General features: G+C 40.7%; 3 protein-coding genes across 3 annotated transcripts; 1 reads left to right on the top strand and 2 right to left on the bottom strand.

Moving 5' to 3' along the window:
- Positions 1–2,050: 2,050 nt before the first annotated feature.
- On the bottom strand, positions 2,051–6,165 carry LOC122404288. Its single transcript, XM_043408221.1, has 2 exons — positions 4,754–6,165; positions 2,051–4,670 (listed from the first exon to the last, which is right to left on the bottom strand). The coding sequence occupies exons 1-2, from the start codon at positions 5,857–5,859 to the stop codon at positions 2,093–2,095; spliced, it is 3,684 nt and encodes a 1,227-aa protein (XP_043264156.1). The 5' UTR covers positions 5,860–6,165; the 3' UTR covers positions 2,051–2,092.
- A 202-nt stretch (positions 6,166–6,367) lies between these two features.
- On the top strand, positions 6,368–7,431 carry LOC122404289. The gene is made up of 2 exons (XM_043408222.1): positions 6,368–6,584; positions 6,668–7,431. The coding sequence occupies exons 1-2, from the start codon at positions 6,499–6,501 to the stop codon at positions 7,278–7,280; spliced, it is 699 nt and encodes a 232-aa protein (XP_043264157.1). The 5' UTR covers positions 6,368–6,498; the 3' UTR covers positions 7,281–7,431.
- A 1,969-nt stretch (positions 7,432–9,400) lies between these two features.
- On the bottom strand, positions 9,401–10,062 carry LOC122404290. The gene is made up of 4 exons (XM_043408223.1): positions 9,987–10,062; positions 9,781–9,913; positions 9,537–9,696; positions 9,401–9,464 (listed from the first exon to the last, which is right to left on the bottom strand). Exons 1-4 carry the CDS (start codon positions 10,032–10,034, stop codon positions 9,401–9,403), a joined length of 405 nt encoding a protein of 134 aa, XP_043264158.1. The 5' UTR covers positions 10,035–10,062.
- Between the last annotated feature and the right edge of the window lie 1,501 nt (positions 10,063–11,563).

The following is an 11,563-nucleotide window of genomic DNA, read 5'->3' as shown; positions in this document are numbered from 1 at the left end:
ATCATAGATGGTGTAAAATACGGAGGAACGTCAGGCCTTTACGAACTGATTTTCAAGAGACTTCCCGACGATGCCATATACACAGATGCCGATAGACAAAAATACAAAAGTATACTACTGACAACAAATGCTCACAGACGTGGTCATAACGCCCAAAATCCCGTAATGGGTAACAAGGGATACAAGTATAAACATGTAATTGCACCGCTACTACCCCGTATATCGACCAGTAAGGCAGGGAAAGGCCTGCCGGTTCCGCGAGTCATGACGGTAAATGATAACAAGATCGATTACGTGCACTGGGACGATCCCAACGAGCTGGTGGATCGACTCCGTTTGTTGGAAGCGTCGCGTCAGGCGGGTAACAACTCGCATGGCCATGAAATTCTATCGATTATCGAGGAACTCCGCGAGGTAGGCCTCATTATAAATTAAACCGCGCACCGATGATGTGCACTGTATGCGTTGAGATGCCGATCAATAAATTTGGAGTATCGCTCGAGAAGAGCGGAGCAGCTGGAATGGACTATTACAAATGGAGCGGTTTGCTTCGAAATTATATGCGAGACAATGCTCTTTGCGTGGCAGGTGCCGACTTTGATGCAAAATCACGCAAGATACGACGCGTAGCTCAGCCGACAGTTGACAGCGATGCCGTTAATAAACTATATGTGGAAAAGAGCATTAAACTTTTGAGAGAGCAGCATGAAGAATTGGAGAGGAAGCTGGTCATGTTTCAGAGAGATATGTTGACGTTGCAAAACAGCGTTCAAGAGATATCACGCGCATTGAATCCGCAGCGACAATGCGAAGGAAAATCATGCGAGACGGTTGAACTTGACCAGAATTTCCTCGAGCCGATGGGGAGCACATAATGTATGTACACGATAATTATCGCATCATTCGTGTCAAAGACATCTCTGCGATCAAACATGCAACCAATATCGAAATCCGAGAGTAATGAAAGCCATAGTCTCAAGAAGCGACAACTTGTTGAGGAATTGCATGCTCCAGCTCGAAGACATTTCCCGCGGAGACACGTCATAGTGCATGGATACGATGATCTGTGGCAAGCTGACGTTGTAGAAATGCGTCCATACTCGCGATTCAACCGAGGTCATCACTATATACTCACGGTCATCGATGTGCTGAGCAAGTATGCATGGGCGGTACCGCTCAAGACTAAAGGTGGTGCTGAGGTGACTAAAGCGTTTGCAAAGATATTTAGAGATCGACATCCGAAAAATTTGCAAACCGATCAAGGAAAAGAATTTTACAACGTTGATGTGCAGAAACTCATGACAAAGCATGGCATTAATCATTATTCGACGTATTCGGTGATGAAGGCCTCCGTCGTAGAACGTTTCAATCGAACTTTGAAGAACAATATGTGGAAACTGTTTACGCTCAATGGAACCTATAAATGGGCTGATGCACTACCGCGTCTACTTGCAGAGTATAACGCACGAAAACATAGAACCATCGGAATGCGTCCTTGCGATGTTACCCCTGCGATCGCCGATAAGCTGCTAGCTACAGTATACAGCAACATAAAGATCGCTGCTCCAGCGAGATTCAAATTGGGCGAGTTTGTGCGCGTGAGCAAATTTAAAACCATCTTCGATAAAGGCTATACACCGAATTGGACAACGGAGGTGTTTAAAATAGCCAAAGTACAGGCAACTAATCCCGCGACGTATCTGCTCCTCGATTCCTTTGGAAAACCTGTTGCCGGAGGATTCTACGAACATGAGCTGCAACGCGTCACAGATCCTGATGTGCATCTAGTGGAAAAAGTGTTGCGTAGAAAGGGGGATAAGGTGTATGTCAAGTGGTTGGGCTTTGATAAATCACACAATTCTTGGATAAATAAAAATAATGTATTGTAAAATAATACATGGTTCAATAAAATACAATGATGCATATACATATACATGAGTGGCGACTTTTATTTTACACATTAATCCCACTATTTATATGAATGAGTTAATAAATACTAATTTCTATACATTTGCGGACAATTTGTAAACAATTTTATATTATACAATAAATTCCACTATTTATAATAAATACAATAATAATAATTTCTATTTTACAACGGTATATTATAATGTCCCCAGGGCAGAGTGTCGGTCGAATCGGGTACGATATATCGCTTGTCGTCATACGGACTTAGAGCGATTTTGGATTCCGAAATGGTGTACACTTTGTGCAATTTAGACCGTATGCATGATTGTCTGCGAACCATTTCGATCTCTTTGCGCAAACACTGCGCGTAGTCGACGAAAGTTATCGTTCTGGCTATGACGTTGGTCTTGACGCCTTTCGCCTTCTTCGTATCTTTTTTGCCGTCTACGCGAAGTGCATACATTTTCGCTCTAAGACCTATGAATTCAGTCATTATCGCACCGTTATTTTCATCCTTCATCAGCCCCGGAACCTTCTTATTTACGCGTGGCATATTATATGGATTGTCGGTAGGATAATCGCTTGTGTCGAATCTATCGATATTGTGCTTCATAGACTCGTAGATATCGTCGCACCGAATGTGATAAATAAGACTGTCAGTGTCGGTGTATAGAATTTTACAATTTTGCCCGTGTTTAGGAGACATGTACTCGTGGTGAAATTCATACAAACAAAGTTTTGATATGTCCAGAATGCACATACCCACGTATATCGGTTTGTTGAATTTCACCTCGAGTTTTCGCAATTCAACAGCTACTAAATTTTCCGAAAAAACACTTCTGCTGTGGAAATTCGGTTTCGCGATCATTGCCTCCGCGCCATATCGCCCTTCCCAATGTGTCACAAGTTTTACATCCACATGGTTTCGTACATTTTCCATAGTTTTACCGAATACTGCGTTGTTCATCAATTTGTACAAATTCTTTTCAAAGTCGTTTGTCGCGCTTGTTCTAAATCGTGTGTTGAGTTCGATGTAATCGCGAAGCCAGGGAGATTGAGCGAATTGAAGCACGCGGTGTATCTTTGTAATACGAAGACCGTGACGCGTGCACTGCTGCAGGTTGCGATAATGGATTATGTAACGCTGCTTATCGTATACCGTCGCGAGTAACTTGTCCTGCCTGCTGCCAGGTGGTTTGGCACGCGTCGGACAGAACGGCAGATCTGCATGAGCATCGTGCAGACGTTGCGGATATTCCAGATCTACCTCGAGAATGTATCCCGTGGGCGAATCGACGCCGATTGAAGATACGTCAAAATTTACAACATCTTCGACCCATTGAAATTTAGCGTATGGTAGAGGCTGACACATTGCCCATCCATACAAATTGTTCACGTCAAAGTACATCAAGTACGATGACTCTTCCGATGCGTCGTAAGATGACATGTACTTGTTATTGGCATGTGCGTATCTTCCGGAACATTGACTTAAGCCCCCGCGTATACCGCGTTCGATAAACATGACCATATCGATGTCTGTGAGCAATTCGAATGTAATTTTGGTATGTTTTAGCATTGCATCCCATGTGAAACCAGGTAGAGTATAGTAATGCGCTGAATCTAATCCGTAGCTCTTGATACAACTTTCGCGAAAATTTTCAAAAATATCTGCCAATAACAAGACATCAGTTTTCAAATACAAATCGCTGTATTCGCCCAAGGTTCTAATCTCGAAACGCTGCCAGACTGTCTCGGCGTGTGCGTAATCGGTCTCTGATACAGTCTCGCCCGTTAACGAACTGTAGAATGACTCGCGCGGTGGTAAGCATGGATCCTGCAGCTTGTTCGCGCAATCAAGGTATTCATATGGAAAGACACCCTTTCGCGTCAATAAATTGAAATCTTCAGTGGATAATGTTCCAAATTGGGATCGCAAAATTTTTAATTGATCTGTGTTAAGAAAAGATGCTAATTTGTCGAGACTGGTATTTAGAAATTTGTATGAATCGATGAATCGTAATTTAATATAATTTTGCGAGTCTGATTCATCCGTATCTTCAACATGTTTTGTGAAAGAAATATATTTTTCTTTAGTTATAGGTAATACATCAATGTGACCTTCGAAAGCGGTAGCTATTTCCTCGATAATGAAATGCGAATCATAGCCGGATAAATTATGGAAAACTATGGGGATGTAAAACACATTTTTATAATTTAAATTGCACTCCGAATGTGCTGGGCCTCTGAACCGTCCGGACAGATGGCAATGATCGCGAACTCGTACATCGCTAGCCTTGAATGGTTCTTCGCAAATATGACAATGTGCTGCATTGCGAAATGTCGTCAACTGTTCGGGAGTTAAATCCAGCATGGGAACATTACTGGTAAGAATAGGTTTGGCAAAGTTTGCAAAATTTTTAAGTTCGTCGACGAACCATGAAACACAATCTGTGTCGCGGCGACATCGATACATCGACAGTGATGTATCATATGAACAATGCATATAATATGCAATGCTGTGTACATTGTGGTGTTGATATGTATGTAATTTATTATCACCCGCTTGGTTGTCCAACGTTTTTGCGATGATGCACTCCAGATCTGCATATACCACGAAAGGGAGCCGCTCCTTCCTATCGTGGTTGCTGAAATTGAGCAGATTGTCGCCTTCGCTGGGCAGCAGAATGGCGCAGTTGTTTATCTGCCCGCAGTCCAGCGAATGCACCTCCAACTTCTCGGTAGATCCGAAGTAGTGCATGCATCTGTAAACCCCAAAAAAATTTATTTAATTTCACATATATTTCAACATTTTTTAAACATTTCATAAATTTTTTTTTATACATACCGATCGCAGATGAATTTCTTGGCTTTGTGCCTGCTCAGCTGCATGCCCACCAGCCTGGACAAGTCCTTAATGCATGCAAAGTGCCCTACATCGCCGTGCTCTTGATTCGGCGTGTAAAGCAAGTTTACATGTCTATCCCTCTTCTGGCTGGTGAGGTGCAGCGGGAAGACTGTTGGCCCCTTCTTCATCTTCTCCTCGAAGCTGTAGACATTGACGGAGATGTCGTTCAGCCGTTCAAACTTCCCAATATACCCCAGAGACATTGGGAACTCAATGCCCTGGAGATTTAGGATCGACGTATACTGCGGGTATGAACCTGGACGTTCAGGATATTTTGTTGCTGGATGAAGAGCTGCGACAACTGCCCACGCGAAACATGCGTTGTCCGAGGATTGTATGCTTATTGTTGCCCTCTTCAGCATGATTTCTCGCGGCAACTTGAAGTGACACCCCGCGCGGAGTGGATTATACTTATTGACATTGACGGTCAGATTCATGATTCTCGCCAATGCCCATCCGCTGTCGCGTTCCTGGAACTCTTCCAGCGATGCCAGGGTGGATTCGACGACGCATCGCTGGTACCACTCCTGCAGATCGGATGTGTGGAAGAGTTCACAGTTTTGGGTGTTGATGCTTTTACAAGCATGCTTGTCACCTGCCACAAATTCGCCGTTGAACACCGTGTTCACTTTGAGGTTTCGATGTTTCCTCAAGGTGTCCCGAACATGCTCCAGCACAATGGTCTCTGCATCCTGGAGGAAGTTGCGCGGTTCGATATAATTCGAATTTAGGATGACACCTGTTAATACGCGAGTATCGAACGCAGTGTGTATTTCACGCCACAAAAGTCCCGTACTCGAATGTCCGGCACCTTGACGCGCGAAACGTCTGCGCACCAAATGTTTCAATCCTTCGAGTCGCGCGATTCGAGCAACCAACGATTGTCGAACACCGATCGATAATCGCGGGCGTTTCACGCGGCTGTGTTCTTCCAAAGATTCGATACACTCGTTGCACCGTTCTTCCCACGCGAGGTACTCTTCCTGCGAAATCAATCGTTCGGATTGGTCCAACAATTGGCGTTCTACTTGTGCGAATTGTTCCATGATTGTAAAATGGAATGTAAATGGAATGTAAATGTAAATGTAAATGTAATATCCTTTTTTTTCAATGCAACACGTTGTAACTATTTGAGGCCTTGTGCAGTTTAAAGCGTGCTTTTATACCAGCACAGCGATTTGGTATCTCTGCCTAACTCTTTCGGTGTCTCTCCCCTTCCCTCAAATGCATTGCATGCCAACATGGTTCTATGCAGTTTCTGCTGATATCGCATAATTCTTTCCATGATATTATATTACATTCAACACGTGTCGAGACTTTTATCCTTGGAGGCCCAAGTTACATGCAATCGCGCGATATGCTGCGATGTTAAGATTGAACAAAAGCATTATGGAAAAAAAAAAATGGTAGTTTTAGAATAAAATATTCAGCGCTTCCACAGATATTATATTACATTCAACACGTGTCGAGACTTTTATCCTTGGAGGCCCAAGTTACATGCAATCGCGCGATATGCTGCGATGTTAAGATTGAACAAAAGCATTATGGGGGGAAAAATGGTAGCTTTAGAATAAAATGTGGTGGGGATTGCACCTCTATTTAAGCCGGCTCTCCGGACGCTATTCCATCAATCGCTCAGTAGCTTCGCTGAATTTTCGACGGAACAAATAGTGCTCTGAAAAACAATGTGTAGTACCAGTGCCGTGGGCTATTACGTTCCAATCAGGCAAGATGATGGCGTATCTCCATGCAAGGAGAATACATTTAACAGGTAACCTTTCATAATTTTTTATTTATTTATTTATTTATGTTTTTTCATGAAAAAAAGGTAATTTTCATGATTATGCTTTTTAGGCCACGCCAACCATCGCGTGTCATGGTCAGAAGATACGCATTAACATCCACGGGCTGCAAATATTTGGAAATTGGAATCAGCGTAGGACCTACAGCCGATGTAGAAATTCTTCTCGGTGATAATCGTGGGAATCATCTTAGAATACCATGGCATACATGGAACTCACTATTCGACTGCTGTACAACCATCGAAGAACGTGCACAATTGCCTGGATCATCATTGATGCAGATTAATGAATTAACGGTGGAATTTTGTCGGATGTTTGATTCGTCGATTGTAAAGATGACAATTGATAATAAGTCGCTGTATTTCAAACCGAATACAGTAGCATTTTTATTTAATCTTGAGCCATGTGTAAGCTATGTATATCCGCGGCTCTATCAAACTGTAGAAGATGTGAGGAAAAAATTTATAACTTTTGTTAGCGTGTTGCAACAGAGCAATGCTGTCATCGAAACATTAGATACGCGTAGTGCTGCTAAAATCATACGTGACAGCGAATATTACTGCAGGGATTATCTTGTAGATTGCGAACTGTTAGCATGCGCCATCAATGATATTGTAATTGAAGCTCGTAAGAAAAAACGTAACAATATATTACCGAAACATTAGATACGCGTAGTGCTGCTAAAATCATACGCGACAGTGAATATTACTCCAAGGATTATCTTGTAGATTGTGAACTGTTAGGATGTGCCATCAATGATATTGTAGTTGATGCTCGCATAAAAAAATGTAACAATATAGTGTCATTTAAAACATATATTATTTCTCGAATTTTATTTACCCGTCTTCCACATTCTCTCCTCGCATAAATCTAAGGCTGGACCGTCGATTTAATTTATATTTTAATCCGATTTTTTTTATTTATTTATTTTTTGTATTTTTTCCTTTAAACATAACAAAAAATATATAGTATCATTTAAAACATATATTATTTCTCCAATTTTATTTCACCCGTCTTCCACCTTATCTCCTCGCATAATTCTAAGATTCGACGTTTCAAAAAACAATATATTCTTCTATTGTAACAATATAGTGTCATTTAAAACATATATTATTTCTCGAATTTTATTTACCCGTCTTCCACATTCTCTCCTCGCATAAATCTAAGGCTGGACCGTCGATTTAATTTATATTTTAATCCGTTGGACGCAGCGTGTCGCGAACACGATATTGCATATTCGCGTAGCAACGACTTCGTCGAAAGGCACGTAGCAGATAACGTACTCGCTGACAAAGCGCGAAAACGCATCGTTGCGCGAGACTCGACTCGACTCTGGATGAAAGAGGAACTGCAATTTTTTCGAGTAAATTTTCGCATTTAGTATACAGTATGAAACTTTTTATTTCTTGTGTTTCGTAATGATATTAACCATTTTCTATAACGCGTTTTGCAAGAGTTTGACCAAACCTAACCACAGTGAACTATAAAAATCTGAATTTATACGAGTACTAGAATAATAAATAGAAAGAATAGATTTACGAGCCGAATGATGTGTTGTTTTTTTTCGCTAGCTGTAAATATTTTCTTAGGAGAACATTATGTAATTCTTTTTTTTTAGATCTCAACAAACGTACCGAGAACGCCGAAAAGACAATAAAAAAATGCCTGTGGGTGTTGAAAAAAATTTTCGGGGGTCATCCCCGTCCCTCGGTTCGGTATGAAAAGTTTTCGGGGATCATTCCCCCCCCTCTTAAAAAATTTCCGACGGCGGGCCAGGTCTGGAGAGGTCTCCGCGGCGGCTCGGCCTGGACTAATCCCCTGACATCCCCCACTCCGCGGCTCGTGTGCGCGCAACCACTCTTCCACTCCCCACAGGCCCCGCGCCTAAAGTTCTCCGCGCCGCACTCCCCCGCGCGCCCTACCTTCCCCTCGCCGCACGCTCCCCTCATTGCCCCATGGGTTAGAATCCCCATAGCTATACTACTATAGAGGATAATGCGATCATTCTAGAGTTCAAGGCGGTACATATTTATAATATTATTAGAATTTAGGAACTCGCTCTTTGTCGATGAAAAATCGAAAAATTCTGAACAAGTATCGTCGTAACCACAATGCACCAATTATGCATAATATTTTCGTACCTCGTTAATACGGAAAACAGGCACAAATTCGATAATCCGAATTTTCCCTATGACCTACCCTTCCGAACAAGACGGAGGGTTGAACTGGCACAGAATGTTTGATCCTGATGCCCTATCAATGGATCCATCGTATGTCAAATTGGTTTAAGGGCACATTTGAACCCCTTATTCGGCTATACCCTTTGCTCAGCTTCATCCTCAAGAATGTGTGTTAGCAGGTATGTACTAATTGTGAACAGCGGACGACCATTTGGCGGTAAAATACCATACAAGCACGCCTCGCCATCTTACACTTTCGCAATTTGTTCGAATTGAAAAAAAACCGTTTCAACATTCCGTATAGACAGTTCTTTCTTTAGAAATATCAACGGAATTCAAATCTTGGGTAAGTTTTCGTATTAAATAATTAAATTTTGGTAAGAATACAAATATAATGCGGAGAAGAAACTACCTAAATTTGCACTTTTCTAAATTTTGATATTTATTTAGCAACTATTTATAGGGCCAAAACCAATGAATAAATTATATTTCACTATATTCAAGAAACTCTCCTGTATCTTTTAATACGAATTAAAACCTTTGAACGTTTTTATTTTTCATGTAATACCTCATTCTTGTCGAAAATCTTGGGTTTTACTAAAAACTCATGTTTTTCGAAAACTGGGGGGTGATACAGTAATTCTACACGAATCAGTGGTTATTGGAAGACTGAAAAAAGTTTTAATTTGTCGGACAGTGTAGTTGTTGTTACGATATACACAAAGATGAAATAGAACCTACTTGAAATTTTGTTTGATATACGAGGCGTCTCCTTCACGAACATATTGCTGAAACTCTTGCAAAGCTGATACTTTTTCTTCTGGTTGCGTCTTCTTCGATTGTAATGTTTCAATCAAATATTCTAAACTTTCTTGTCTCTTCGTCGAATCAGGCGAGGATCCTGTAATAATATCGAATAAATTAAATGGACTACTGAATAAATAAAATGGTAATTAATGTCTGTAACACAAAATGGTAAACATACCATGCGTCTTGTAACCGTTATTTTCCTGAGGTAAAATTAGATCTCCAGCAATCGTATCGGTTGAACCATTTACCGTAATGTTTGTAACTGATCGCCCTCTTTGGGTAGGCGAAGAAACGGAAGACAATCGACCCTGATAATACCAAAACGCAATACAAACATTGCATTTTATAAATGAAATGTATCTATATTGTTTATTTTATTACCGAATTACACAATGTGAGACCTTCCATGTTCTCTTCTACATCGGCCATATATTACTGATTCCACTGTCTTTGCTGGTAGTGGCTCTTTCTACACGCTCGCAAACCATAATTCTGAATTTCTGCCGTCGTACGTCTCCAAGATCTGTAGGAAGCACTTTAAAATTAAAATGACAAAGAATGATAAACCAAATGAACTTTACATCGAAGATATACAAACTTACTTGTAAACTTCCTTCAAATTCTCATCCGTATTGTCAATATCACCTTTGGCTTTCGAACCAGGTGGTGACTCTGCGTTGCCTCCTGGTTAATGTGCAAATATATTTTAAGAAAACTAATCTTTATTTACTATTATATTTATGAATCACTGTATAAATAGTCTTACTTGATAATACGTTGGTAACTCGGCTAATATCATTATCAGTTTTGGAGGATTCAAATTACTTGCATACACAGAAATTCGTATTTTTTGTCTCACCTGACAACATCGAGTGTTTGTGAATTCTTGCTGGTATTGATCCAAGTGAATCCGTACCTAATTTGTACATAAGCCTTGCGCACAATACATACAGCCAATCACCAAGATCTTCGCTGTGAGTGGTTACCAATTCGTTTAACGTATCCAGAAATAGACTGAAAACTTTTGTATGAGAGTCCATGAACACTTGGTAAAAATATCAGTCACTTTATGTAATTCTGTCGCTGTACGCGTATTTCCGTTTGAAAGAAAATGCTGTAGTCCGACTAAGCCTTCTTTCCTATCTCCCCAATGTTTACGTGAACAATTTTCAATAATTTTCTTTGTTTAAAGATTGCATAATGCCGAGCGATTACCCTCGGCCGCAATTACCGTTAATCCTGTTAGCGTACAATAACCAAGAGATTATCTCTAATAGAATTGTACAGCGAGCAGTGATAGAAAAACGCGTGTATTATTGGTTTTTCTGCATCGGTGATGTAGGATCAGAAGTGTAAAATCTGCCTTTTTTAATTCACATGCACGAATTGGAAAGAAACACAATCAACGTATAAATTAATTATAATTGACACACAACGTATCAACGTATAAATTAATTATAATCGAAAACACAACGTATCAACGTATAAATTAATTATAATCGAAAACACAACGTATCAACGTATAAATTAATTATAATCGAAACACAACGTAACATGTAACGTAATAGACGTTCGTAGCGTAATCTTCGTGATCGACGTTCACTCTCAAAAAAGCCCCTCTCTTTCCCGTATTCGCGCTTTTATCCTCCCGCTCCCGAACACTTGCCGGTTTCACGTCCGGTCAAGTTTCGAGAACGTTCTCGTCGTTTCGCATCAATATCGCGTTACCATAGTCATGCACTCATACATTCAATCATGCAACCATTTAGAGTCGACACATTCATGTAATTCAATCATTCCAGAACGTTCTTGACATTTCGCATAGTTCCTCATCCGGTATTACTTCTCGAATATTCCTAACGTTTCCAAACATTCCGTCTCTAAGGTCATTAAACTCATACATTCAACCATTCAATCAGAGTCGACACATTCAGTTCACTCAGCCATTCCCTGCGATC

This window comes from Colletes gigas, unplaced genomic scaffold, assembly GCF_013123115.1.
Source record: "Colletes gigas isolate AHSC1104 unplaced genomic scaffold, ASM1312311v1 Colletes_gigas_Sc00155, whole genome shotgun sequence".
Lineage (NCBI taxonomy): Eukaryota > Metazoa > Arthropoda > Insecta > Hymenoptera > Colletidae > Colletes > Colletes gigas.
The sequence above is the reverse complement of the archived record's forward strand: the minus strand, read 5'-3'. Positions and strand labels throughout refer to the sequence as shown.